The sequence below is a fragment of the Aquarana catesbeiana genome, linkage group LG09, assembly GCF_042186555.1.
Source record: "Aquarana catesbeiana isolate 2022-GZ linkage group LG09, ASM4218655v1, whole genome shotgun sequence".
NCBI lineage: Eukaryota > Metazoa > Chordata > Amphibia > Anura > Ranidae > Aquarana > Aquarana catesbeiana.
In genome coordinates, this window is record NC_133332.1 from 119,727,482 (window position 1) to 119,754,448 (window position 26,967).

Genomic DNA, 26,967 nt, shown 5'->3' on the forward strand with positions numbered 1-26,967 from the left:
AATCTGCTGCCTCCAGCGGCTGGGGACAGTCTGGAACGAAGCCGTGAACGGCATCGTTCCAGCCTTCCAATCGTAAACACGGAAGCAACGCCATGACATCACTTCCCGTTTACTCGGCTGCCAATGGTGCAAATGGTGAAAATGGCGATCTGAATACTTTGAAGTGCAAAGGATTGATTGGGGGTCTTTTAGACCCCCGATCTCTCCATAAAGAGTACCTGTCACCACCTATTACTGTCACAAGGGATGTTTACATGATTTTTTTTTTTTTAAACACAATTTATTCATATTAATATAAATAAGAAAAAAAATTTTTTAAAGCACCCCCGTCCCCACGAGCTCGCGCAGCAAAAGACATACGGAAGTCGCGCCCGCATATGTAAATGGTTTTCAAATCACACATGTGAGGTATCGCCGCGATCATCAGAGCGATAGCAATAATTCTAGCACTAGACCTCCTCTGTAACTCTAATCTGGTAACTGTAAAATAAATTTAAAGCGTCACCTATGGAGATTTTTAGGTACCGTAGTTTGTCGCCATTCCACGAGTGCGTGCAATTATAAAGCGTGACATGTTTGGTATCTATTTACTTGGCGTAACATCATCTTTCACATTATACAAAAAAATTGGGCTAATTTTACTGTTTGGTTTTTTTTTTAAATTCATGAAAGTGTCCCTTTTCCCAAAAAGCTGCGTTTTAAAACACCGCTGCACAAATACCGTGTGACATAAAATATTCCAACAATCGCCATTTTATTCTCTAGATTCTCTGCTAAAAAATATATATAATGTTTGGGGGCTCTAAGTAATTTTCTAGCAGAAAAAAAAGGATTTTAACTTGTAAACACCAAATTTCAAAAATAGGCTTAGTCATGAAAGTGTTAAATCTTCTGCCCTTGTTGTTTTTAACTTTGGATAGTAAAAAAAAAATTTCTGCCAGTAAACACCTTATACGGCTTACTTCCTGTTTCCTGTCTGGAAAAAAAAGGCCTATGACATCATGCACAGCCCTCTCTCACTCCCCTGAGAGTTTGCCAGAAAGGGAGGAGGGGGGGTGAGTCATAAGGGCCAATGAGAGCTGGAGGTGTGCCTTTGTGTGTCTGTGTAAATCCAGGAAGTGAACAGGCAGCAGCTTCAGCTGCCCACAGTTAAAATGATTGCAGCCAGACTCAGTGGAGGGAGATTTCTGCAGCATATTTGGCAAGTACAGAATCACAGTATATATAAAATAATATGCAAAGTGATGAAGGGAAGCCTCAGAATGGCAAAGAAATTTTTATTACAAATTATGCGAGCAGACTGCAGTTCCTCTTTAAGCCAGCCATTGACAGTTCGAACCTCAGCCGATTAAGCAGGGACAGGCTAATATTCGAACCTCGGCGGTTCAGCAGGGACTGGTCAAGATTTGAACCATGTATGTCCAGGCTGAATGTATCCAAGTTGATCGATGAACTTGGGTAAAACTACCCTGTCAGATTTTACTTGCGATTATCCGCTAGCAATAATCACTGTTTTCACCAAGTAGGGAAAGTGCGCCACACTGGGAGAACACAATGGCTCTGCTCTGTGGGAGGGATTTCCCCCATCAACACTCACTGTGTTAATAGGGGAATCAAGAAATTTTCTTTCCTGCAACCAGTGGCTGCAGGAAAGAAAATTGCTACATCTATGGCCGGCTTAAGATAGAGGTGATCATTTTGTGGATGAAGACTTAACAAATTCTTAACAAACTGAGGATATTCTGCAAGCTTGGTTCCTTATGCCTCCCCACCAAGGTTCCCTATATTTCCCTTACTCCCCCCCCCCCCATCTTTTTTTTCTTTTTCTTCCCTGCCCCCTTTTTCTCACTCTTGCTTTTCTTCTTCTCTTCTTTTTTCCCCTTTTTAGACACTTAGTGTGTCCACCTTTGTCTAAAAACAGTCGAAAATGCCTATCGGTATGCACCGACCGTATGATACGACTGTTTTTTGAGCTGAGCGGGGTACCCTCTTTTTGAAGAGGGTCATAGCTTGCCTTTACATTACAAATGATGCGTGCCTGCAATCTGATCCTTTCAGTATGTACATGCGAGCCATGTTCCTGAAAATATTTTTCTACACATGGTTATGTTTTTTCTTAAAGTTGAATATGACCCTGAGTTGTTAGTCACGATTTATCACCGAATTAACATAGGGTATTTAGTTTGGTTAAAATTAACCTCTGTTATTTTAATTTCCCTCATGTCTCTGCTGATATTGAGAAGTGAAACGTGTTTGTGTTGTTTTGGACCTTTGTCACTTTAAACCAGGGGTAGGCAACCCCTGGCACTGGTGCCGCAAGAGGCATGCGAAGCCTCTTTTGCCGGCACACAACTTCCTCCCCAACAGCAGAGCAGTGCAGGGAAGTGTCAGTGAGAGACTAATGCATTCCAATTTCACAATATTCCATGCTGCACATGCTCTAGGGGGAAGGCACTGTGCCCCCACACATTGTAACCTATGGGAAACATTGGTTATCTAACTTTGTAGCTGCGATCGTCAGCTCTTGTGATGGGGAAGAAATTGGGTGCAGTTCTGCTGGGGGTGGGGGGGGGGGTGGGGGGGGGGCAGCAGTTTCCAGGAGGAGGACTGTGATTGGCCACTGCCAAAGCCAAACACAGGCCTGCTAGCCCCACCCACCATCTGGAGGAAGAGGACTCTTGGTTGCCAGTACCAATTCCAGAAAGAAGGGCTTGTCACATACAAGCATTTGGAATGGATGCGCAATGATGAGCTCGGGTCAGGGGCATTTTCTGAAAGCATTGGGTCTGTATGCAAGATTGAGCCCTCGCAGCTGCGAAAAAGCACTGTGATTGAGAACCACAATCGGGTGGCAGTTAATGGAACTACTGTTGAGCTTCTGGGAATTTTGTTTAAGAAAAAAAAATAAATAAATAAATATATATATATATATATATATATATATATATATATAATGTGTATGTTTGTGTGTATGTGTCACTACTGACCCCTCAGCACTGCGTCATCTACTACTGCCAACCTCTACATCATCTACTCTGAACTCTGCGTCACTTACTACTGAACCCCTGGACTCTGTGTCCCTTTAAGCCACAGCCAGTATTCAGCGCAATGAAAATCACGCCCAATTTTGCTGCAGCGCTCGGCACCGAACTTTTTCGCAGCTGCGGGGGCTCAATCTTGCATACAGACCCAATGCTTTCAGAAAATGCCCCTGACCCGAGCTCATCATTGCGCATCCATTCCAAATGCTTGTATGTGACAGGTAGATGTGTCTCATCTCTGCTTCCTTGCACCACTCTGCATATCACGCATATAGATGAGAAGAGGGTACATCGGTGGGGCAGATGAGCAGGGGGGTTTAGCGGTGGGACAGAAGAGCAAGAGGGTACAATGGTGGGGCAGATGTGCAGGGGGTACAGTGGTGGAAGAGAGGAGAAGGGGGTTCAGCGGTGGGACAGAAGAGCAAGGGGGTTACAGGAATGGGGCATATGAGCAGGGGCTTACAGTGATAGGACAGAGGAGCAGGGGGGGGGGTTCAGAGATGGGCTAGATGAGAAGGGGGTTATAGTGGTGGTACAGATGAGCAGGGGGTTACACTGGTTGGGCAGAAGAGCAGGGTGGGTACAGAGGTGGAGCAGTTGTGCAGGGGGGTACAGTGGCAGAGGAGAAAGGAGGTACATTGGTGGGGCAGATGAGCAGGGGGTTACAGTGGGGGGGCAGATGAGCAGGGGGGTACAGAGGTGGAGCAGAAGAGCAGGGGGTTACAGATGCGCAGGAGGTACAGTGGTGGGGCAGATGAGAAAGGGGGGGTTACAGTGGTGGGGACCGATGAGAAGGGGGTTCAGCGGTGGGACAGAAGAATGGGGTACAGTGGGGGAGGGAGATGAGAAGGGGGTACAGTGGGTGGGGGAGATGAGAAGGGGGGTTCAGTGGTGAGACAGAAGAGTACAGTACAGTGATAGGGCAGATGAGCAAGGGGTTACAGTGGTTGGACAGATGAGCGGGGGGGTTTCAGTGTTGTGCCAGATGAGGAGGGGACAGTGGTGGAAAAGACAAGCGGGGGGGGGGGGTTAATGTTGGGGCAGATGTGAAAGAGAGGTGCATTAGTGGGGCATAAGAGCAGGGGGTACGCAGGGGGGGTACATGGGTGGGGCAGATGTGCAGGGGGGGTACATGGGTGGGGCAGATGTGCAGGGGGGGTACATGGGTGGGGCAGATGTGCAGGGGGGGTACATGGGTGGGGCAGATGTGCAGGGGGGGTACATGGGTGGGGCAGATGTGCAGGGGGGGTACATGGGTGGGGCAGATGTGCAGGGGGGGGTACATGGGTGGGGCAGATGTGCAGGGGGGTACATGGGTGGGGCAGATGGTGCAGGGGGGGTACATGGGTGGGGCAGATGGTGCAGGGGGGTACATGGGTGGGGCAGATGGTGCAGGGGGGGTACATGGGTGGGGCAGATGGTGCAGGGGGGGTACATGGGTGGGGCAGATGGTGCAGGGGGGTACATGGGTGGGGCAGATGGTGCAGGGGGGTACAGAGGTGGGACAGATGGTGCAGGGGGGTACAGAGGTGGGACAGATGGTGCAGGGGAGTACAGAGGTGAGGCAGATGGTGCAGGGGGGTACAGAGGTGAGGCAGATGGTGCAGGTGGGGGTACAGAGGTGAGGCAGATGTGCAGGGGGGTACAGTGGCGGGGAAGAGGAGAAAGGAGGTACAATGGTGGGACAGAAGAGCAGGGGGAACAGTGGTGGGGCAGATGGGTTCAGTGTTTGGACAGGTGAGAAGGTGGTTCAGCGGTGAGACAGAAAAGCGTGGTGGAGCAAATGTGCAGGGAGATACTGTGGCGGGGCAAATGAGAAAGTGGCTACATTGTTGGGCAGATGAGCAGGGGGGTTACAGTGGTGGGACAGAAGAGCAGGGTGGTACAGTCGTGGGGCAGATGGGCAGGGAGTTACAGTGGTGGGACAGATGAGCAGGGGGTACAGAGGTGGGGCAAATGTGCAGGGTAGTACAGAGAAGGGACAGATTTGCAGGGGGGTACAGTGATCTGAGGTGTTGAAGGTGCAGGAATTGTGGCTGATCTGAGGACTGGCGGTACAGGAATTGGGGCTGATCTAACGCATGAGAATGCAGGATGTTAATCAGTCACTATTACTCAAGTAGTTTACAACATTTACTTTATAGAAAAATCCTTTTTGTGATTGAGAGTGTGAAGTTAACACTTTTTTTTTGTTATAAAATCGGCGCGCTCAATTTCTTTGAACACTTTTTTTGGCACACTGTGCTCAAAAGGTTGCCTACCACTGCTTTAAACCAACATGTCTGGTAGTGGTGAATGGAGCGACTTGGAGGGTGATTTACTAAAACTGGAGCGTTCATAATCTAATCTAAAACTGAAGCGTTCATAATCTGGTGCAGCTCTGCATAGAAACCAATCAGCTTCCAGGTTTTATTTTTGAGGCTTAATTGAACAAGATTAAAGGGGTTGTAAAGGTAAAATTTTTTTCACCTTAATGCATTCTATGCATTAAGGTGAAAAAACTTCTGACAATACCGCCGCCCCCAGCCCCCCCCCCGTTTTACTTACCTGACGCCTCGAAAGTCAGCTTCTCGTTCCCGACATCTATTCCTCCGCTCACCCTGGCCGCTGATTGGCTACAGTGGATGGATTGGAAGCAGCGCAGCCATTGGCTCGCGCTGCTGTCAATCACATCCAATGATGCGGCGCGCTGGGGGGCGGGGCCGAGTGATACAGTGAGCGGCTATAGCCGCCAGCTGTATCACGGGAGCGCGCCCGCAAGCACTAACCACCATGCGAGGGAGCTCGCATTAAGGTGGTTAATGCTTGCGGGGAGGAGCTGAAACAGCCGCCGAGGGACCCCAGAAGACCAGGTTCGGGGCCACTCTGTGCAGAACGAGCTGCACAGTGAAGGTAAGTATAACATGTTTGTTATTTTTTAAAAAAAAAATTTTACCTTTACAACCCCTTTAAGTTAGAAGGTTGATTGGCTACCATACGCAGCTGCACCAGATTCTGAGTGCTCCAGTTTTAGTAAATCCCCCCCCGCTGTGTTACTAATTATAGCTCCCATTAACACTGGCTGCTTGGGTCATAGCTGTCTTTTTGGTATCTGGTATATGCTTATTGCACTTTTATATTAAATACTGAAACCACCAAACATGATTATAACTGCACTTCTTAAAATAACACACAGTTGTATAATCTCATTAGGGTTCCCCTTTTGATTGACTTTTTATTTTAAAATAATATTTTTGAGGTAGTGCACTGCAACACATTTTAGATTTCCAATATTGAACGTATCCTGCAGACTGGAAGTGTTCCTTAAAAGATAGAGGTTGCCTGACTGTAACTATTTTAATTATCTCTTGTTCGTATATAAAATGACACAAGTGTGTAGCTGGTTATATCCGCCTGCAGAAATTGTTCTAATTTATTGGTTCATGTTCATAATCTGATTTTTTTTTAAATGTCTTTAAGGGAAGAAATCCATTCTTTTTGGAGCCTTCCATTTTAATCACCATCACAGATGGCAACAAGCTTACAATTCCTTCAGGAGTTCAGGAAGAGGTGAGTTCTTTACACTGACTAGTTTAGTTTAATTTTAGATCTCCCATCTTTTCATACACTTTACATAGTTCTGCCCCAAACAAATTATGTCTCTCACTAACATGCGAGGCCGCTGGATGTGCAATATAAACTGTATGTAGTTGCAGCTACATACAGCATACCGCACTGTTACCGGTTTGAGCCGGGACTTCCAGTCTCTTACCCAGAACACAATAGTGTCTATCAGTGATGCTCAGCCATTCAGAGAAAGTGATATATTCCATCAATGAATACAAATGTTCCTCTGATTGGCTGAGTCAGAGAGGCGGGCTGATGTCGCAACCTCTGACTCAACCACTTAGAGGAAGCTTTGTATTGATAGAATACATCACTTACTCTAAATGACTGAGCACCTCTGTGATGGGCTCTGTGTTCCGGGCATAAGAAAGGAAAGTCTCGGCTCGAACCCGCAGCAGCAACATACAGTTTATACCGCACATTCAGCAGCCTCACAGGTTAGTGAGGGACGTAGTTTGGGCCAAGCTGGCCCAAACCAACTATGTAAAGTGTATGAAAAGATGGAGTTCAGCTTTAAACAGAGCTCTGTGCATTTCATTCTATAATCCATCTGGCTAGATTTCACATTGGCCAAGTGAGCCAGGTCCTGCTGGAACAAATTTTTTAGTGTTTGTTTCTTTACGTGTTTTTTTTTTTTTTTTTTTTTATGCTTGTATCCTCTTTTTCTCTTAAAGCTCCATCTTCCCCTAAACTCTCCATTGCCGGGAAGCGAACTCACTAAAGAGCCATTCCGGTGGGATCAGAGGCTATTTGCACTTGCACTTCGCCTTCCTGGAGCTTTGTCTGTGGAGCCTGAGCAGCTCGGCAGTGTTCCATCTGATGAGTCCGCCATTACACAGATGTGTGAAGTCACAGGAGGTAAGATATCTGCACCCGTAAGAAAAGTGCAAATTATTGCATCCTGGCAGAAGAGAATCTCCTCAGACTTGACTTCCTAAAGACCATTCTTCCTTTTTTGCCTATTTAGCACACATCCTTTGTGTTTTTTTGTTTGTAATTTATGAAAGTTCTCTTCAATTAGGATTGATAAAGAGAGCTCTTCATTCAAAAATATCATACAAGGGGGCAGCATTTGTGTATACTTATTAAGTTATGCTTAAAGAGGAAGTAAACTTTTTTTTTTTTTGTTCTGCCCTGTAAAGTAAAGGCATAATGTGCTAGTATGCATCGCATACTAGCGCATTATGTGACCCTTACCTGCAAACGAAGCCTGCGTCGTCCCCGCTGCAGGCCGCATACATCTTCGCCCGTCTTCCTTCCGGGGCCGCAGACTCCGGCTGTGTGACTGGCCGGAGCCACGTGATGTCACTCCCGCGCATGCCTGCGGGATACGCCGGTCACGGCACATGCTCCTGACGAAACAGCACGGGTGGTCATTCTTCAGAGTGCATGCGCCGATGACTTCATCGGCACAGTATTTGGTAAATATAGGTACAAGTTACATAGGGAGGTTTACAACCTCTTTAAAGTGATACTAAATGCACACTTGTGACTTCCTCCCAGAATAGAGTGCACAGATCTTAGTGGAGGAAGTCCTTAACCCTGTGTATGCTTCAACACTGAGTTTACACAAGTTTTGAACCCCTGGCCCCCATGGATTATAAGGGGAACTCAATTTGGCCTGCAGGTAGATGATGCTTTTTAAAAAGAACATCTATAGTGACAACAGGCTTAAAGAGGAAGTCCTGAAGCCCCCCATCCCCCGGGCATCCCCCTATAATTCAACCCATGAGTCCTTACTATTTTGCTAGTGGCCTAGGCGGTTGGACCGCTTCTCCCCTATGGAGAAATCACTTTCAGTTTAACTAGTTTATTATTTTATTTCAGATTCTTCAAATCTTCACTGTCTTCTAGTACAGCAATAAAAATAGTGCTTCCAGATTGATGCAATCTTGGTATAACCATAGGAGCTGGTACCCAAACCCCACATCGTGGGGGCGGCTTGTGTTGCTGCTGGTTCCTGGATCCTGCTTGGGCGCTCACCTTGGTACTTGGTATACAGATCCATGATTGTGGTCCATCCCTATAGAAACCAGACTCTGAAGTCTGCTTCAGGGGTATTCCCACCGTGACAAGTAAAGCCTGGAACCAGCAGGGACCAGCGACTTATTGTATCAATGTTGTAACCCCATACGAAGTATGAAGCATAATATCTCTACTACTTGCTTTTACACTAATAATGGGTATCGTGAATAGTATTTAATTTTACGTTAAAACTATCAGGAAAGCACAAATGTACTTTAAACCTATTCATTTGTACAGGGTTTAACTTTTCAAATTTGGAGGTAATTTCCACCATTAAAGAGGAAGTAAACCCTGATGGGTTTTACTTCCTCTTTGTTCCCCTGCAAAGTAAAAGAATAATGGGCTAGTATGCATCGCATACTAGCCCATTATGTGGCACTTGCCTGCAAACAAAGACCGCGCTGTCCCCGCTGGTGTCCGCATCCATCTTCGCACTTCTTTCTTCCGGTGCCACGGACTCCAGCTCTCTGAGTGGCCGCGCCGCGTGACGTCACTCCCGCGCATGGGAACCGCCAATCACGGCATGGCATCGGTCGCCGTGTACAGCAAATATCTCCTAAACGGCGCACGTTTAGGAGATATTTCCACTACCTATAGGTGAGCCTTATTCTATGCTTACCTATTGGTAAAAGTCACAATCAGGGAGGTTTACAACCACTTTAAGAGCTTTGTTTCAGGTGGATGGCCAGGTGTTGCACACCACAGGTCGCACAGTTTACTGCCCCCTCCGCTTAGAGCCTTTTATAAGGTACACAGGTGCCTACTCCTACCCTTTTACAATGAGAACATCGCTACAGGACGGTCAACACCTGGACAGACACACTTTTCCTATTTCTGCACCTTACTTTGGGACTACCCTAAAGGGGCATATTTTCATTGATAGAAATGGTGGCATCCTATTTTAACACCGGTCTCTGCATTCAATTCTAGCTATATCCCAAGAATGCAACAAGTGGCCTACCTGACTAAGACAACTGTGTCACAATTTATGGGACAACATTATACAGCCATCATTGTCCAGGGCTCAAAAGCATCAGGCCCCTTCTCAACCTCCTCCACCTCTACTGCAGTCCTAAAGTGAAATGCCTCCTTTAGAAGATGCAGACATGAAAGGGAATAAAGAGGACCCCGAGGCGACGTTAAAGGAAGCTGCATAAGATTTCTCAATCCCTGGCTTTTATACACTGGATGCTACAGCTTCACACAGTATGCTTGCCATTGTTGATATGCTCACTTCTATGGTGTGCAAAAGCCTTGGCATTGTCGCACTTAATTCTACTCTCTCACTATGCCTCTTTGGGCACTAAGGGATCTGCGAAGTCTAAAAAGACATTCCTCATTTATCAACAAATAGAATGAGTAAGTTATGATGATTGAGTCGTTCCTGATCTTGTAGCCAAAAGCCTGGACAGCTGTAACTGCCTGTAAAAAAGACGCCTCACACGTATGCTCTTTGAAGGAAGGACATCTCTTTGGTGAGGCACTTCAGGGATGTCACAGGAGGAAAGATTCTTCCACAGTGGAAGGTTCCAAAATCCCCCTCCTTGGTGCCTGATTCCACCTCAAAACAATGCACCACCCAGACTTCAACTTCTAAGCCTTCAGCCATTCCTTTCAGCATAGGACTTGGCCCACATAGCCCACCAAGTCTTCCTCAAAGTCCTCTTTCCAATAAAGGGGTGCCCTCACTCCTAAGATGTCTGTTGCAGTTTACCGCTCTACAAGTCCCAGACCTATGGGTTCAATCAGTATTTTCAAAATAGAGTTCAAAACTTCACCCCTCACTGTTTTCTCTCTTAAATCTACCAAAAATTATCCAAGGACAGTCAGATTTGCAGAAAGCCCTTAACCATCTCGTGTCTCAGGGAGTGGTCATTCCATTACCTCTGGAGGACAGGCTCCAAGGAGTCTGTTCAAACCTGTTTATTTTACCAAAACCCAACAGGGGTATTTGTGCTAGCCTGCACCTAAACTCCCTAAACAAGTATTTTCAAGTTCCAAAATTTCATAGGGGATCAGTTAGGTCAGTTAGCACCTTATGGGGAGAATACTTGGTATCCATAGATATACTTGAGATACCTGTCTGCTTGATCCCATTTACCCATGTCATCGTAGCACTTTCTGAGCTTTTGCAGTAGGAGACAAACTCTTCAGTTTGGGAACATTGGACAGAGCAGTGCTACAGAGTATTCACAAAAGGGCTGTCATCCCTTCTTTGCTGTCTTAAAGTGGTTGTAAAGTCAGAAGGTTTTCTATCTTAATGCATTCTATGCATTAAAATAAAAAACCTTCTGTGTGCAGCAGCCCCCCTAATATTTAACGGAGCCCCATCTCTGTCCAGCGATGTCCACGAGTATCTCGGCCGTCCTGGACTCTCCCTCCTGATTGGCTGAGACACCATTGGCTCTGCTGTTGTAAATCAAAGTCAATCAGGAGAGAGGGGGCGGCCGAACTGCAGCTCCGTGTCTGAATGGACACAGGGACCTGCAGCTCGGCTTGGGTGCCCCCATAGATAGCTGCTTGCTGTGGGGGCACTCAACAGGGGGGAGGGGTCAGGAGCACTGAAGAGGGACCCGATAAGAGGAGGACCTGGGCTGCTCTGTGCACAACTACTGCACAGAGCAGGTAAGCATAACATGTTTGTTTTTTTATAGAAAAAAAAGAGACTTTACAATCATTTTAAGAACTCGGAGCATTTAGGTCACAGGGTATCTAGACGACCTTCCTTTGAAGAACTAATTTCCTTTCCATCTATCTGCAAACGGTCACAGGAACAATATGAAATTACACACACCAACTACTGTATAAACAAGCTGAAAGCAAAAAAGTGATCAGTGATCACTCTCAAACAATATGAATGTATAACATGTAATACTATATACACAAATAAAATTGCAACAAAAAAAAATAATGTGCACAGGAACTATTCAGATACTTCAGGCTTTTGGTTGGGTAATCAACTTTCAAAAATTCACTCTTCAACCTTCCCTTCGCCTGTAATACTTGAGCCACATTCTAGACACGGCCCAAGCAAACGGTTTTCAGAAAAAAAACTAGTCTATCTCAGATCTCATGCTCGGTCTTAAGGTCAGAGACGTTCATGTGAGAATCTCCGTGAGCGTTCTGGGCCTCATGGTGGCCTCCTTTTTGAGGCTGTTCCATTCATTTAATTGCATTCAAAACCTGTCAAACATCTTGTTGGCATGGAACAAACATGCTTCCTTTCTGGACCTTTCTGTACTTCTTTCTAGCCAAGCAAGGAACTCCCTAGCTTGGTGGATTTCCAACCTAGCCTTGACTATGGGGAAGTAGTTTCTACCATACCAGTGGAAAGTGATAACACAAAATGTCTCTACACACAGCAGCTGCTCATACAGGTAACACACATGTCAACATCTCAGTGAACTACAGATATAATATGACAGTGCTTGACCAAGCGTATGTGCCCAGGCGAAAGTGGTGGAAGTCCACCATACAGACTGGAATATAGGCTTAGAAACTTCTGACCTGGGTTATCCTCTCTTGAGCCTCATTCAGCGAGTCACAAAAGGCCCACGGGTAATGTAAAAGGACTGAGGGCAGACAGTGTCTCTTTTCAAACTGGAAGCTGTAATGAAAACAGTCATGTAGACTCCAGGTAAATCCAGTGCATTGTAATTGGAACAAAAGTTGATAACCTGCTGCTGTAATATCAAAGATTATGGACAGTTATCCGTTGCACCTTAAGTGCTGTTGTGCAGACAGCAGTATAACCAGCTCAACAAATGGCAGTGGGGACATCCGTTTGGTATATATAAGAAGATTCTAGCCACAGCCCACCCACACTGATATGATCATTTCATCTCTTCTTGGCATAAGCAGGAGAACACCGGGACACTGCAGTACCCCCGCAGCTCATCTGGTGGCAATGTGGGGTGCTGAATGTCTCACAGGATCTTCTTGTCTCCTTGCTGCGAGAGGAGCCAAGTACAGACTTTGAAAACTTGAGCTGTATGAATGTCCATAGCATGTATGTGGCCCGAGGCAGCTGCCGTGCGTGATGACCTCACAATCGTAGTGACATTAAATCCGACATATGGACTCGTAAGTAGCAGCGCTGACAATGGTGATAACAAGCCAGAAGTTTTAACCAAAAACTCTATTAATCAAACAAAAAAGTGCACAGGTTGAGCTAAAGCGTCCATCTATATGAAAAAGTGATAATGTTCAAAGCCTTGAGCCCATGTGAATAATCTTCTGTTATGATTAAGTAAATCCTCCACCGCACCGCAGTGATAACCCCACATAGAGTGCACATTTACCCCAAGGCAAGCTTTGGAAGCGTGCGACCTGTTACCCGGCCAGGGCCTTTATCCAAAGGAGGAATCAAAAGGAACGATAATCCCACAATCCCCAAGAAGGGGTCAGCACCAGCATAGATCTCGGCAAGCACAAGTCACATGGGTAGACAGAAGGTATCAATCAGAAGTTCCCCTGATAGTGTTTTGATTTCGGGCACATTGCACACAGGAGTTCCTTAGACAGCGGAAGCATTCGGTTGACAAATCAAGCCAGCACTCTGGAGAAGAGTCAGATGTATCACCTTTTAGCCTGAATTTCACCCAATGCTCTGGACAGAATCTTTAATAGCAATGTGAAAATCTTCTCTTCAGCATTCTCTCTGTGTTCAGCCTCCCTGAAGAGCTTGGTGATCTGCCTCACCCTGTCCACAGCCGGCTCTACCCCGTCCGTGCAGCGGACGGGGTAGTTTTTGGTTAAAACTTCTGGCTTATTATCACCGTTGTCAGCGCTGCTACTTACGAGTCCATATGTTTTTGTGTGTATCCCACTTTTAGCAGCTGCTTTTTTGTCATACTGTTTATCACTGAATTTTCACATAGTTTCACTATTTGATGATGCAATTTTTATTAATTTTTTCTAAGTGTCAATAGATTAGTATTTAATTTATATAGCGCGGTATATTTTATATTATGAAATCCGACATGTTTTGCCCAATCAGGGTGACTCTTCACCACAGTTTCCTCCTTGTCCCTTTTAAATCTTTTCTTTCTATTCCCCTGAAGCTGTGGCAGTTCGCTCTGGCTATCTGTTTTGAATTGGCCACACGTGCAGTGCAGGTTTCTGTGTGTGAAAGTATGTGGGAACCGTGGTGAGGTGACACCCTGTGGTAAAAGTTGGTACTGTCAGTCCACAGGATTATAAAAAGCCCTGTTACACTGGCCCTACCTACCTCCGAAGAAGCCCAATTTGATTGGGCAAAACATGTTGGATTACACAACACTTCAACATCACCGTTCACAGCAGCTGCCTCGGGTCACATACATGCTATGGACATTAAACAGGTCTGAACTTCGAATTTTGTTTTGAATGGCATAAAGAAGAGACATTCAGCGGCTGCAGGAGGAAAGTCTTTTTTATGCTATTCAAAACAGATTCGAAGTTCTGAGCTATTTAACCTCATTCTGGCCTGCGACCGTTTGCCAAATCACTTAAGTGGCCCTCGCTCTTCAAAAGGTGCATTAGATCATGCAGGGTGAATGTAGAAGTAGAAGAACGTTCCTTTTTACCAAGTTGTATTTTCCAGGTCGTTCATACTGTGTCAGGACACAGAGGATGTTGAACCAATGTTTGGAATCTCTTGCTCAGAAGGTTCAGAGTGGAGTTGTAATAAACTTTGAGAAGACTGGCCCTGACCCTGTTCCAAATGTGGAAGGTACATATATCACCTATGCATTTATTTGATTTTACTATTCCTCTTGTGCACTGTTTCTCTCTGTAGCGGTGTCCATGTTGCCAGGGGAGCAGGGCTTTGTAAGGCTTGCCCCCTCTGATAACTGTTGATCTGGGAACTCGTGGGGGAATGATCGAGAAGCAACAAAAAAGGTGCAGAAATCGCATATCCACAAAATGGATTAAACAGAAGCAGGAAGATGTAGGCACAGCCAATCTTCAGGTACAGATTACTTTACGTGAGAAAAAAGGGGCCGAATGGCCAAACGCTGCGCTAAAATAAGAATAACCTAAGCAAAAATAAAATAAATTGAAAAACTCAAGAAAATATAAGCAGCTCGCACCAAGAGTCTGCAATCCAAAATCCATATGGTATGTAAATGGTGCAGCGCTAAATTAAATGATGAAAGTGAATCAAGGTTGAACCAAAAAACTAAAGCAGACATATGTGATGTATGCTGGTGATGTGAAAATTGAATCACTAAGTGGTGTGAAACTGATCAAGTAAACATCACTAATATATACATAGATAACAATAATCAGTAAAACAAATATATCAAATAGTCTACAGTTGAGTGTTGTGAATCTGATAATCACATATATTAACATGCGTGATAAGGATAAAGAATAAAAATTGAATGGTGAATATAAAGTCCCAAGTTCCGGGTGAGAGGTGAGTTAGGAGGACGTGGAAAGGAGACACCACAGCCTTGTTATGTCCATATGGTTTTGGGAGACCTAATTCCCGATGCTTGGTGAGGCCAACTTTTTAGTCTGTATAGCTGGTAAGGAGCCAACCTTTTTCACTTTGGCTGTTTCGGTTTCATTGGATAAAGGGACTTTTCTCTCATCACAGTACTAATTGTAGTACTCACCTGTTGAAGTTTCTTTTGCGAGTTCATTGGAACTTTATATTCACCATTCAATTTTTATTCTTTATCCTTATCACGCATGTTAATATATGTGATTATCAGATTCACAACACTCAACTGTGGACTCTATTTGATATATTTGTTTTACTGATTATTGTTATCTATGTATATATTAGTGATGTTTACTTGATCAGTTTCACACCACTTAATGATTCAATTTTCACATCACCAGCATACATCACATATGTCTGCTTTAGTTTTTTTGGTTTAACCTTGATTCGCTTTCATCATTTAATTTAGCGCTGCACCATTTACAGATTACTTTACATCAAAGAACAGTCAGAAAAAGCAGTGATCTCACCCAATTTCTGCCACAAATCATTTGAGACAAGCGATTAGAGGCAGCAGTGCCTTAGATATTTTGCTGGTGTAGGCAAAAGTGCACTATTTTTAAGATTTGTTTTAGAGTAGGCACAATCAACCTAGCTTGGGGGTTGCCCAGCAGACTCTCAATATTTCTGTACAAAAAAGAAATGAGGCAGGCCCAGGATATGTAATGACTGGAAAAGTAGATTCGGTCACTCGGGCCCCAAAAGATAGTGCAGTAATCGTGTTTTATTTCTTCTTTTCTCAGTGTGTAACTGACATTTGGCTTTGCCATGTATGTGTAGAATGATTACCAAAGTGGCATTGGTACAACAGGATAATAGTGTTCATTATTATTATTTTTTCATAATTTTTTTTGTATAATGCTTTACATGCAATGAACATATACAGAGGGTTAGAAACCAAAAGGCATGGGAAGTCAAAAAGCGTAAAGTTACATTAAGCAAGTTGTGTAAAAGCAACAATGATTGAATATAGTGATCAGTTCTTTTTTATTACTTACGTTTCACTCATACTTAAAATTTTTGGTATTGAAGTAGTGTCCAACATTTTGTACTTGTGTTTTTCCCTCAGAAGGTTAGTCAACATGGCACCTGCCTCAGAAACCTTATAAAAAAAAAATTGAGAGTGGAGGTTGTGTATCATATACAGCACTTTTTTTTTTTTCTTGAAATAAAAGCAGGCTATTTGTCCCTGTATAGATAGCCCCTGCTAGTGGTTCTGTACCTTGATTTATTTTGCATTTCTGCATCAAAGTGTATACTGCTTGTTTGTAACATGTATGTATCTGTGGAAACACATGAGCATGCACTGATGAGTGGGCACAAAAATGCACAATTACAGTATGTGCTCTGTATACATGCTGTGTCCAGCTTTTATTCGATTGTGATTGCCTGACAAAGCATTGCTGCAAAAATATTTATTGTCAGTAGGTGGAGAGGAAGAGACATTTACAGTATATCACAAAAGTGAGTACACCCCTCACGTTTTTGTAAATATTTTATTCTATCTTTTCATGTGACAACACTGAAGAAATTACACTTTGCTACAATGTAAAGTAGTGAGTGTACAGCTTGTATAACAGTGTAAATTAGCTGTCCCCTCAAAATAACTCAACACGCAGCCATTAATGTCTAAACCGCTGGCAACAAAAGTGAGTACACCCCTAAGTGAAAATGTCCAAATTGGGTCCAATTAGCCATTTTCCCTCCCCTGTGTCATGTGACTCGTTAGTGTTACAAGGTCTCAGGTGTGAATGGGGAGCAGGTGTGTTTAAATTTGGTGTTATCGCTCTCACTCTCTCGTACTGGTCACTGGAAGTTCAACAAAGCACCTCATGGCAAAGAACTCTGAGGATCTGAAAAAAAGAATTGTTGCTCTACATAAAGATGGCCTAGGCTATAAGAAGATTGCCAAGATCCTGAAATTGAGCTGCAGCACGGTTGCCAAGACCATACGGCAGTTTAACAGGACAGGTTCCACTCAGAACAGGCCTCGCCATGTTCGACCAAAGATGTTGCGTGCACAAGCTCAGCATCATATCCAGAGGTTGTCTTTGGGAAATAGACGTACGAGTGCTGCCGCAGCATTACTGCAGAGGTTGAAGGGGTGGGTGGGGTCAGCCTTTCAGTGCTCAGACCATACGGCTCACACTGCATCAAATTGGTCTGCATGGCTGTCGTCCCAGAAGGAAGCCTCTTCTAAAGATGATGCACAAGAAAACCCGCAAACAGTTTTCTGAAGACAAGCAGACTAAGGACATGGATTACTGGAACCATGTCCTGTGGTCTGATGAGACCAAGATAAACTTAATTGGTGTCAAGTGTGTGTGGTGGCAACCAGGTGAGGAGTACAAAGACAAGTGTATCTTGCCTACAGTGAAGCATGGTGGTGGGAGTGTCATGGTCTGGGGCTGCATGAGCGCTGCCGGCACTGGGGAACTACAGTTCATTGAGGGAACCATGAATGCCAACATGTATTGTGACATACTAAAACAGCATGATGCCCTCCCTTCGGAGACTGGGCCGCAGGGCAGTATTCCAACAGAACAACCCCAAACACACCTCCAAGACGACCACTGCCTTGCTAAAGAAGCTGAGGGTAAAGGTGATGGACTGGCCAAGCATGTCTCCCGACCTAAACTCTATTGAGCATCTGTGGGGCATCCTCATACGGAAGGTGGAGGAGTGCAAGGTCTCTAACATCCACCAGCTCCGTGATGTCGTCATGGAGGAGTGGAAGATGACTCCAGTGGGAACCTGTGAAGCTCTGGTGAACTCCATGCCCAAGAGGGTTAAGGCAGTGCTGGAAAATAATGGTGGCCACACAAAATATTGACACTTTGGGCCCAATTTGGACATTTTTGCTTAGGGGTGTACTCACTTTTGTTGGCAGTGGTTTAGACATTAATGGCTGTGTGTTGAGTTATTTTGAGGGGATAGAAAATGTACACTGTTATACAAGCTGTACACTCACTACTTTATATTGTAACAAAGTGTCATTTCTTCAGTGTGGTCAGATGAAAAGATGTAATAAAATATTTACAAAAATATGAGTGGTATACTCACTTTTGTGAAGATACTGTATAAACTGTGACTGAACACTTTGTTGACATTCAAGAGGGAAGGGGTTTCAGTTAAGATCTTGTGACCAAAACCACTCTAGTCACGAAGGTACAAAAACGTCCAGTCATCTTGAGGGGGTTAACCAGTGTTGAACCCAAAAACATTTATTATATTGCAGGTTACCAATTCCTAGATGTGGTAGCTGCATTCCATTTCTTTGCCCTTTTCCCCCCCTTTATTTTCACCTGTTTATCCAGCCAGTAAGTCTGTTTTTTTTTTTTTTGTTTTTTTTTGTTTTTTTTTTTTGTTTTTTTTCAGCTTCCTTTAACAGGCAAAACTTTTGCTAGAAAGTGGCAAATAGAGGTTTGAGACAACCAATTGACACTGACAGGGGTACTTACAATGGTGAATTTTTATTCATTTATGTAAAAATGTTATCCCAAAAGGGAAAAAACTTGCTGTAACTGACTGTTAGAGGGAATTTAACTTTAAAGTGGAACTGCACCCAACATTTTTTCCCAAAAGATGACTTGAATGATAAATAACTGTTCGTTGATGTCAAGCCATCTAATGGCTGGTGTCATAGCTGATCATATGTACAGCACCATGACAACAGCAGATGAAACGGAGGCCAAGATGGCAGCTTTCTTGGCTGTAAAGCATAAGAGGGTTTAGTTACACTTTTTAATTTGTTGGTCAAGTCCATCTAAATCTACCAGGTAATCTAACTTTACCCTCTCCCCAGAGTGACAATGCTGTTGTCAAAATGTGCCTGTGTTGCTGCTCTATTCAGAGTGAAGACACCTAAAGACAGGAAGTGTTACTGGCTGAATTACAAATGTAACCACTTGACCTCCAGAAAATATACCCCCCCCTTCATTACCAAGCCATTTTTTGTGAGGCGCCACTGCATTACTTTAAATGACAATTGCGCGATTGTGCGACACTGTACCCTAATAAAATTTATTTTACAACAAATAGAACTGTCTTTTGGTGGTATTTGATTACCACTGCATGTTTTTTTTTTTTTTTTGTTTTGTTTTTTTTTTTTGTTTTTTGTTTTTTTGCGATATAAACAAAAAACGAGAGACAACTTTGAAAAAAAACAAAAACAATATTTTTTACTTTCTGCTATAAAACGCATCCAATAAAATTTTTTTTTAAAAATCTAATTTTTTCATAAATTTAAGCCAAAATGTATTCTGCTACATGTTTTTAGTAAAAAAAAAAAAATCCCAATCAGCGTAAATTGATTGGTTTATGCAAACTTTATCATGTCTACAAACTATGGGATATATTTATGGAATTTTTTTTTATACTAGTAATGATGGCAATCAGTGACTTATAGCAGGAATGCAAAACAGATACTCCTCGCTTAATGACTTACCTGTTTAACGACCGCTTGGACTTACAACCAGCTCTCCCGACCCGAGTGATGCACTGTACATCATTGTATTGTACAGTACAGAATTTTTGTTTATATTTTTGTGTTCTTATGCAAATTAAAACAAATGTTATTGAGTTGGAATTTTGTGTTTACGCCTTTTTTATCAGTGTAGAGTACAGTAGTTAAGAATGCTTAAAATATTGATTACTTTGTGGCTGCTCATTTAACGACCAATAAGTTTAACAACCTGGTCGCTGGAACGGAACCTGGTCGTTAAGTGCGGAGAGCCTGTATTGCGGCCGACAATCTGACACACTGCGGTAACCAGTGACGCTAATACAGGGATCAGTGTTAAAAATATGCACTGTAACTGTACTAATGACACCGGCTGGGAAGTGGTTAAATATCTAGGGCTATCAAAGGGTGTGCCTAGCATGTGTTTTTGTGTACACAGTGTGCTTTTTTCACTAGGGGAAGAGATTGATTCTAGTCCCTAGACACAGGATCGATCAATCCAATCCACCCCCCCCCCCCCCCCCCCCCCCGTCATAACTGATATGCCTTGCTTACATAGGCACCCACAAATCAGCTTCTGCTGTGAATTATCACAGCAGAAGTGGCCCTCCTGCAGGCGGAAGTGCAGGATTACATATATATGCGTGATCCTAAGCACAGCTCCCATCCTGTAGCAGTAAAAGTGCTATAGGGCGGTGGTTAAAATTTAACAAAGACCAAAAAAAGAAAAAAACAAAAGCATCCACCACATTTTAGGGATTGATAAACAGCAATATATTAAATATTTGTTTTGAGGTTTATTACTGATTTAAGACTTCCAGAAATGCACCATACTTTAGTTGCATGCAAAACAGCAAGTCATTTATATCCATAGCATTTTGATCCCCAGCAAGTCTGAGAACTTTACTGCTGTGTAAGAAAATGGGTGCCTAAATCTGACTTTAGAACTTGTTGCCATATTCAACTCAAAAACTTAAAAAAAAATTGTTGCCACCTTTTATTTAATAAGATTGGCCAAAATTATTTTTTACTCCTCTTTTTTTTTTTTTTTTTTTTTTTTCATTTTTGTAGATGGACCGACAGATTCCCTGAGGCCAGTTAATTCTTTTGCCCCACAAGCCTGGCATAGCTGTCATAAACTTATCTACGTGCGACCTAATCCAAAAACTGGTGTTCCCCTTGGTCACTGGCCAATTCCTGAGTCCTTCTGGCCTGATCAGAACTCTCCAACGCTGGTAAGTTCATCTTCTGGGTGCAAGTAGAAGTTTACTGTGGATTGTGTGTGTTCCAGCATTGCTTAATTCAGTATTAGCTTGCCAAGCTATTATACAAGTGCAAGAGATGCCAGCAGTTTTTAAGAGAACAAGTATTATGTTGCATTGCAGGCTAAATGCAGGTCTCCATGTCAGGAATTTATACTTGATTGACTTTTTCTTTTCTTTAATTTTATTTTAAAATTGTAAGAAGCTGTTACCAGAAAAAATATCTATTTTGCATATCCAGTGCTATAAAAAGACAAAGTAAAGTTTTAAGTACAAAACAAAAGAAAAAATCTTTTTCCCTTTAGTTCATGCAGACGGTCTTCAGAAGGTCATGTGGCTGACCAACTGCCCCTTGGACATGTGCCTATAAAAGAGCCGTGTGTCCTGGATTAGTATTGTGTGCATATTATTGCCCACTGTCAGTGAAACAATCCCTAGAGGTTTCTATAGCTGACTGTTATTACACACCAGACCAGAGACTGAACTGCTTTAAGATATCATCATATCTAAAGAAGCACTGTCATTATTGATGCGTGTATCATAACAACAGTATTTCTGTTAGAAATATCTTTTTATGTTTCCTATTACCCAAAGCTTTTTTGGGCCATACTTCTGTTCTGGATCACAGGAGTGCACTTGTATTTCCTGTGACCCAGAATCCGCTGACAGTGGATATCACAGAGCCGATCCAGGCTCCGGAAACATCCAGACAATGTTGGGATCCACCCAGATGCCTGACAAGCAACTGGGTTAGACTCTCAGTGCACCACTTAAAGCCTGAGCCAGGCGCTCCTGCCCTCTCCACAGCCGGGCACTCCAGTTAGCACGGGAGGGGCAGAGCAGAGAGCCGGAAACTTAGCTATCTGCTCAGTGAAGGCCAAAAGCTGAGTGATCAGCGGTCATGTAATCGCTCAGTTATCAGGCTTAAAGCCGGTAGGGGACCAAAGCTGCAGCAATATTGTTTTTTTTTTTTTTTTGTTTTACTATGCCTACATGCAAGATTTATTTTTTCCCTTGACAAATGATTTGGTTTGGGCATATATTCAGAATATATATCATGTAGGGCACATTCACACCAGGTGCGGTGTGGGAACGCATGCAATATTGCTAGTCTTCCCACACTGCACAAAAATGTCCTACTCTTTTTCATACAACACCCCCATAGCTAGTGTGTGCTCGTTCGCACCCGCCAAAATGCATGGCATCACAGTACCGTGTGTTTTGCATGGCATAATTTTAACAATCGCACTGGTACCTTTTTTAAGTAATTTTGAAACAAAATCCCTAAAACGTGATGGACGGGAACACACACCTCTTGTTGTGAATAAAGCTTTTGGGGTTAAACATGACTACAATTTTGAAATACATCTCTGTCATGCATGCACATTTTCCCCATGTGCTTTAACCCATTAAAACACTGCAAGTACAGGAGATAACCTGTTGGTCTGCCAGAAATACTTGGCTCCTTATTTCTGTTATAGGCTGATGGCACAAAGCTTTTCTTGTGGACCTTGTGGTGAGTGTTGTCAGTCTATCTAAGTATATTTTTCTAAACTATTCCACTTCCAACCAGATCTTTACAACATAATCATTCTGTAGTCCAGGATAAGAACTAGAAGGGCTGAAGAGGCTCTTTAAGATAAGAGGAAGAGTGTGCACAGGGCAGCTCTGAATTTCTTACAAGACCAATAGGGTTATCTTAATCGTACAGTATAGGACACATGCAGCGTATTCATACACCATTGGTTATGGGTGGGTACCTTCGGGTGATTGGGCACAGGCAAAGCTTTAGGCTAGGTTCACACATGTGTGGTGCGAATTTCCCCTCCATCTTCACTGCAAATTTCCTAAGCAGCTGTTCAGCGGTTTAGATCTGGTTCAGCGGTTAGATTTTAAATCCGGTTAAGATGCTAATTTTTGATGTCGGTGGCCACCGGCGTCTTTGACATTAGTTGGTTGTTAAGGAGCAGGCCAAGAAGCCGGCTGCTGTGTCCTTAACAATGGAGGACTCATGAAGTGTCAGCGTGATTCCCGCTGACAGCTAATTGTAAAGAAAAAAAAAAAAAAAACATTGCTAGCAATAAAAAAAAATCCCCCCCAAGCCATACCAGGCCCTTTTCATGACTGGTACAGATTTTAAGAGGAACCCCACGTAAAAAAAAAGCCTCTTCTCTACAACCCTGGCTGGTGGTTGTGGGGTTCTGCAGGCAGGGGGCTTATCGGAATCTAGAAGCCCCTTTTAACAAGGGGTCCCCAGATCCACCCCCCTTGTTTTACATTGTACCCCTACTCATTCACCACAAAAGTCTCAAGAAATATGACAGGCTGACCCCCCACCCCTTCAACCTCTGCAGCAATGACTCGCAATAGACTCATACGTCTATTTCCCAAAGACAACCTCTGGATATGACGCTGAGCACGTGCACTCAACGTCTTTGGTCGACTATGGCGAGGCCTGTTCTAAGTGAAACCTGTCCTGTTAAACCGATGGGCAGCTCAGTTCCAGGGTCTTGGCAATCTTCTTGTAGCCTAGACCATCTTTATGTAGAGCAACAATTCCTTTTTTCAGATCCTCAGAGTTCTTTGTCATGAGGTGCTATGTTTAACCGCTTCAATACCCGGCCATAGTCAAATGATGTCCACAGATGGGATCTCCCATCCTGGGTGGACGTCATATGACGGCCTCGGCTTTCCGCCGCTACTGGGGGCCCGCAGAGCGGTGATCGGGGTACCGTTGTGTCCCCCAGGACACAGCCGTTCCCCGATGGGGGTATTGAAGCGGCGGCGGAGCGTCGGTAACGGCGGATGTCAATGCAGAGCAGCATTGGGAAGCGGCGTGTATTGTGCCGGTTCCGGCGGATGCAGAGCGGTGATCGGGGCGATCACTGTAGCCAATGACATGGCTCTTAATCACATGACCAGCTGTGTCCAATCACAGCCGGTCACTAATGTAAACAGCACTGTGAGTAACTGCTGTTGCTGGGCTCTTCTCCTCACACACCGATCCAGTGTGAGGAGAAGAGATCAGCTAACAGTGAGTTACCACATATGTACTACTGTGCCCAGATCGCCCCTCCTAAACAAAAAGAGGACCTGTCACCTCAGAGGACCTGTCACTTCAGAGGACCTGTCACCTCAGAGGACCTGTCACCTCAGAGGACCTGTCACCTCAGAGGACCTGTCACCTCAGAGGACCTGTCACCTCAGAGGACCTGTCACCTCAGAGGACCTGTCACCTCAGAGGACCTGTCACCTCAGGAGTACCCGCCACCTCATCACCTGCCACCAGAGTACCCGCCACCTCATCACCTGCCACCAGAGTACCCGCCACCTCATCACCTGCCACCAGAGTACTTGCCACCAGAGTACCCGCCCACCTCACCACCAGAGTACCTGCCACCAGAGTACCCGCCACCTCATCACCTGCCACCAGAGTACTTGCCACCAGAGTACCCGCCCACCTCACCACCAGAGTACCTGCCACCAGAGTACCCGCCCACCTCACCACCAGAGTACCTGCCACCAGAGTACCCGCCACCTCATCACCTGCCACCAGAGTACCTGCCACCTCATCACCTGCCACCAGAGTACCTGCCACCTCATCACCTGCCACCAGCGTACCCCCGCCACCAGCGTACCCCCGCCACCAGCGTACCCCTCGCCACCAGCGTACCCCCGCCACCAGCGTACCCCCGCCACCAGAGTACCCCCGCCACCTCACCACCTGCCACCAGAGTACCCCCGCCACCTCACCACCTGCCACCAGAGTACATACAGCCAGTCAGCCACTATGTCCAGAAAGGTGTACACCCCAGAAGAGGCATACCAGATACTGAGTCTGACCGATGAGAGCAACGGGGAGCTCTCACCGCTCAGTTCAGATTCTGGTTCTGATTCGGAATATGAGCCCCCCGAAGGCAGCACATCAGGATTCGAATCGGAGGAGGAAGTAGTCCGTCCAAAAAGACGACGGTCTGAACACCAGGCAGCTACCAGCAGTGCCAGCGGCGGTAGACCCCAGGAGGAGGGGCCCAGTACAAGCACTGCTAGACCCCAGGAGGAAAGGCCCAGCACAAGTGGACGCCAAAGAAGTAGGGCCCAAACCCATCTTCCAGATTCCTTGGCAAACCCATTGTGGCTGCCTTCTACCACAGGGTCAGCCACGATCCCCCCTTTTACAGCACAGCCGGGTGTGCAGGTCAACACTGCAGGATTTTCACAAATGGATTTTTTAAATTTATTTTTCCCTAACGAATTGATTCAAGGCATCGTGGACCAAACTAATCTCTTTGCCCAACAATTTATTGCAACCAACCCCAGCTCCAGCTATGCCCGCCCTTTTGAGTGGAGACCGCTAACAGTAGTGGAGCTAAAATTGTTTTTAGGCCTAACCTTGAACATGGGGCTTACAAAAAAAAATGAAATTCATAAGTATTGGTCGACCAAACCCATCCACCATATGCCAGTTTTTTCATCGGCCATGTCCAGGTCCCGATACGAAATCATAATGCGCTTCTTGCATTTCAATGACAACTCACAGTGCCCCCCCCCGAAATCACCCAAACTTTGACAAACTATATAAAGTTCGCCCCTAATTCATTTTTTTTCCAGAAGTTTGCCGAAGTTTATGTCCCTGAAAAAAACATATCTGTGGACGAATCCCTGGTGCATTTCACAGGCCGGCTGGGAATCAAGCAATATATCCCCAGTAGGAGGGCGAGGTATGGCTTAAAGCTTAACAAGCTTTGTGAAAGTGCCACCGGTTATGTGTACGCATTCCGCGTGTACGAAGGCAAAGATTCCCAGCTCCAGCCCCCTGAGTGTCCCTCGTACATGGGAATAAGTGAGAAAATTGTTTGGGAGTTGGCATTCCCACTCCTCCAAAAGGGGTACCATATTTATATGGACAATTATTATACGAGTTTGCCCCTTCTCCGCCACCTATATCTCAAACAAACTTTGGCCTGTGGTACAACTAGAAAAAACCGAAAGGGCTTCCCACAGTGTCTTGTCACCACAAACATTCCAAGGGGGGAATCGACAAGCTTGAGGAACGAAGAAGTGTTGGCTGTGAAGTCGAGGGATAGAAAAGACATGTACATCATGTCCACCATCCACGATGACACCTCGGTGGAACTTCACAGACGCGGTACCGTTCGCAAGCCTACCTGTATCACTGAGTACAATAAATACATGGGGGGGTGGATTTAAACGATCAGTTGTTGCAGCCCTATCTTTCAACAAGAAAATCCTTATTCTGGTACAAAAAAGTCGCAATTTACTTTTTTCATTTGGCCCTTTTAAATTCTTTCATAATCTACCAAAAATCCACAGAAACACCCACCACCTTCATAAAGTTTATTGAAGACATTGTCACAGCCCTGATTTACATAGCAAGTATCCCCCCCAGAAAGCATTCGCTCAGATTCTGTCAGCAGACTACATGAGCGCCATTTCCCGGACCATATTCCACCAACAGGATCCGGAAGACGACGCCAAAAAAAATGTCGGGTGTGCACCAAAAAAGTAATTAGGAAAGATACCAGCTTCCATTGTACCGACTGTCCCTCCCAACCTGGCCTTTGCATCGGAGAATGCTTCAGGCGATATCACACTCTGGAAAATTATATATATATATTTCTAATACTGCCATTTCCCCGTTTTTAATTTCTGTCCTGAATATTTCCCTTCCTCAACCAACCATATCATTGCCTTCCATGTGAACCGACCCTGGCCTGTTTCTCGACTATGCCTCTGCCTACCATCTGCATTGTTTTTCCGCCATGTTTTTGCCTTTCACGTCAACTGACCCTGGACTGTATCGACTATGCCTCTGCCTACCGTCTATTTCTGCCTTTTACCTGCACTGACCTCGGCCTGTTGACCATGTTTTTGCCTGCCCCTTGGATTGATCTTTCACCCTGCTACACAGGGGTCTCACATATGTGAGGGGCTCCAGAATAGTGTTCGGAGTTCAGAAAACCAGTTTTTGGTTTTCTATGTTCCCATAACAGGGTCTGGTTGCCCGGAGGCTTCAAAGCGATTTGGGTGGGAGAAGCCTCTACCCCCGTCCCCATT

General features: G+C 44.7%; 1 protein-coding gene across 4 annotated transcripts in view; it reads left to right on the forward strand.

Moving 5' to 3' along the window:
• Nucleotides 1-26,967, forward strand: part of LOC141108025 (integrator complex subunit 6-like) — a 182,606-nt gene that overhangs the window by 95,309 nt on the left and 60,330 nt on the right. For 3 of the 4 annotated variants that reach the window (XR_012235996.1, XM_073599200.1, XM_073599199.1), the window contains exons 4-7: nucleotides 6,501-6,590; nucleotides 7,322-7,505; nucleotides 14,257-14,385; nucleotides 20,699-20,862. Coding sequence is in view for 3 of the 4 variants with exons in the window: in XM_073599200.1 (XP_073455301.1) it covers nucleotides 6,501-6,590; nucleotides 7,322-7,505; nucleotides 14,257-14,385; nucleotides 20,699-20,862 (567 nt within the window). In the remaining variant the exon portion in view is untranslated. Of the gene's footprint in view, nucleotides 1-6,500; nucleotides 6,591-7,321; nucleotides 7,506-14,256; nucleotides 14,386-18,543; nucleotides 18,615-20,698; nucleotides 20,863-26,967 lie in introns of those variants that run through there. The other variant, XM_073599201.1, reaches the window with a different exon arrangement.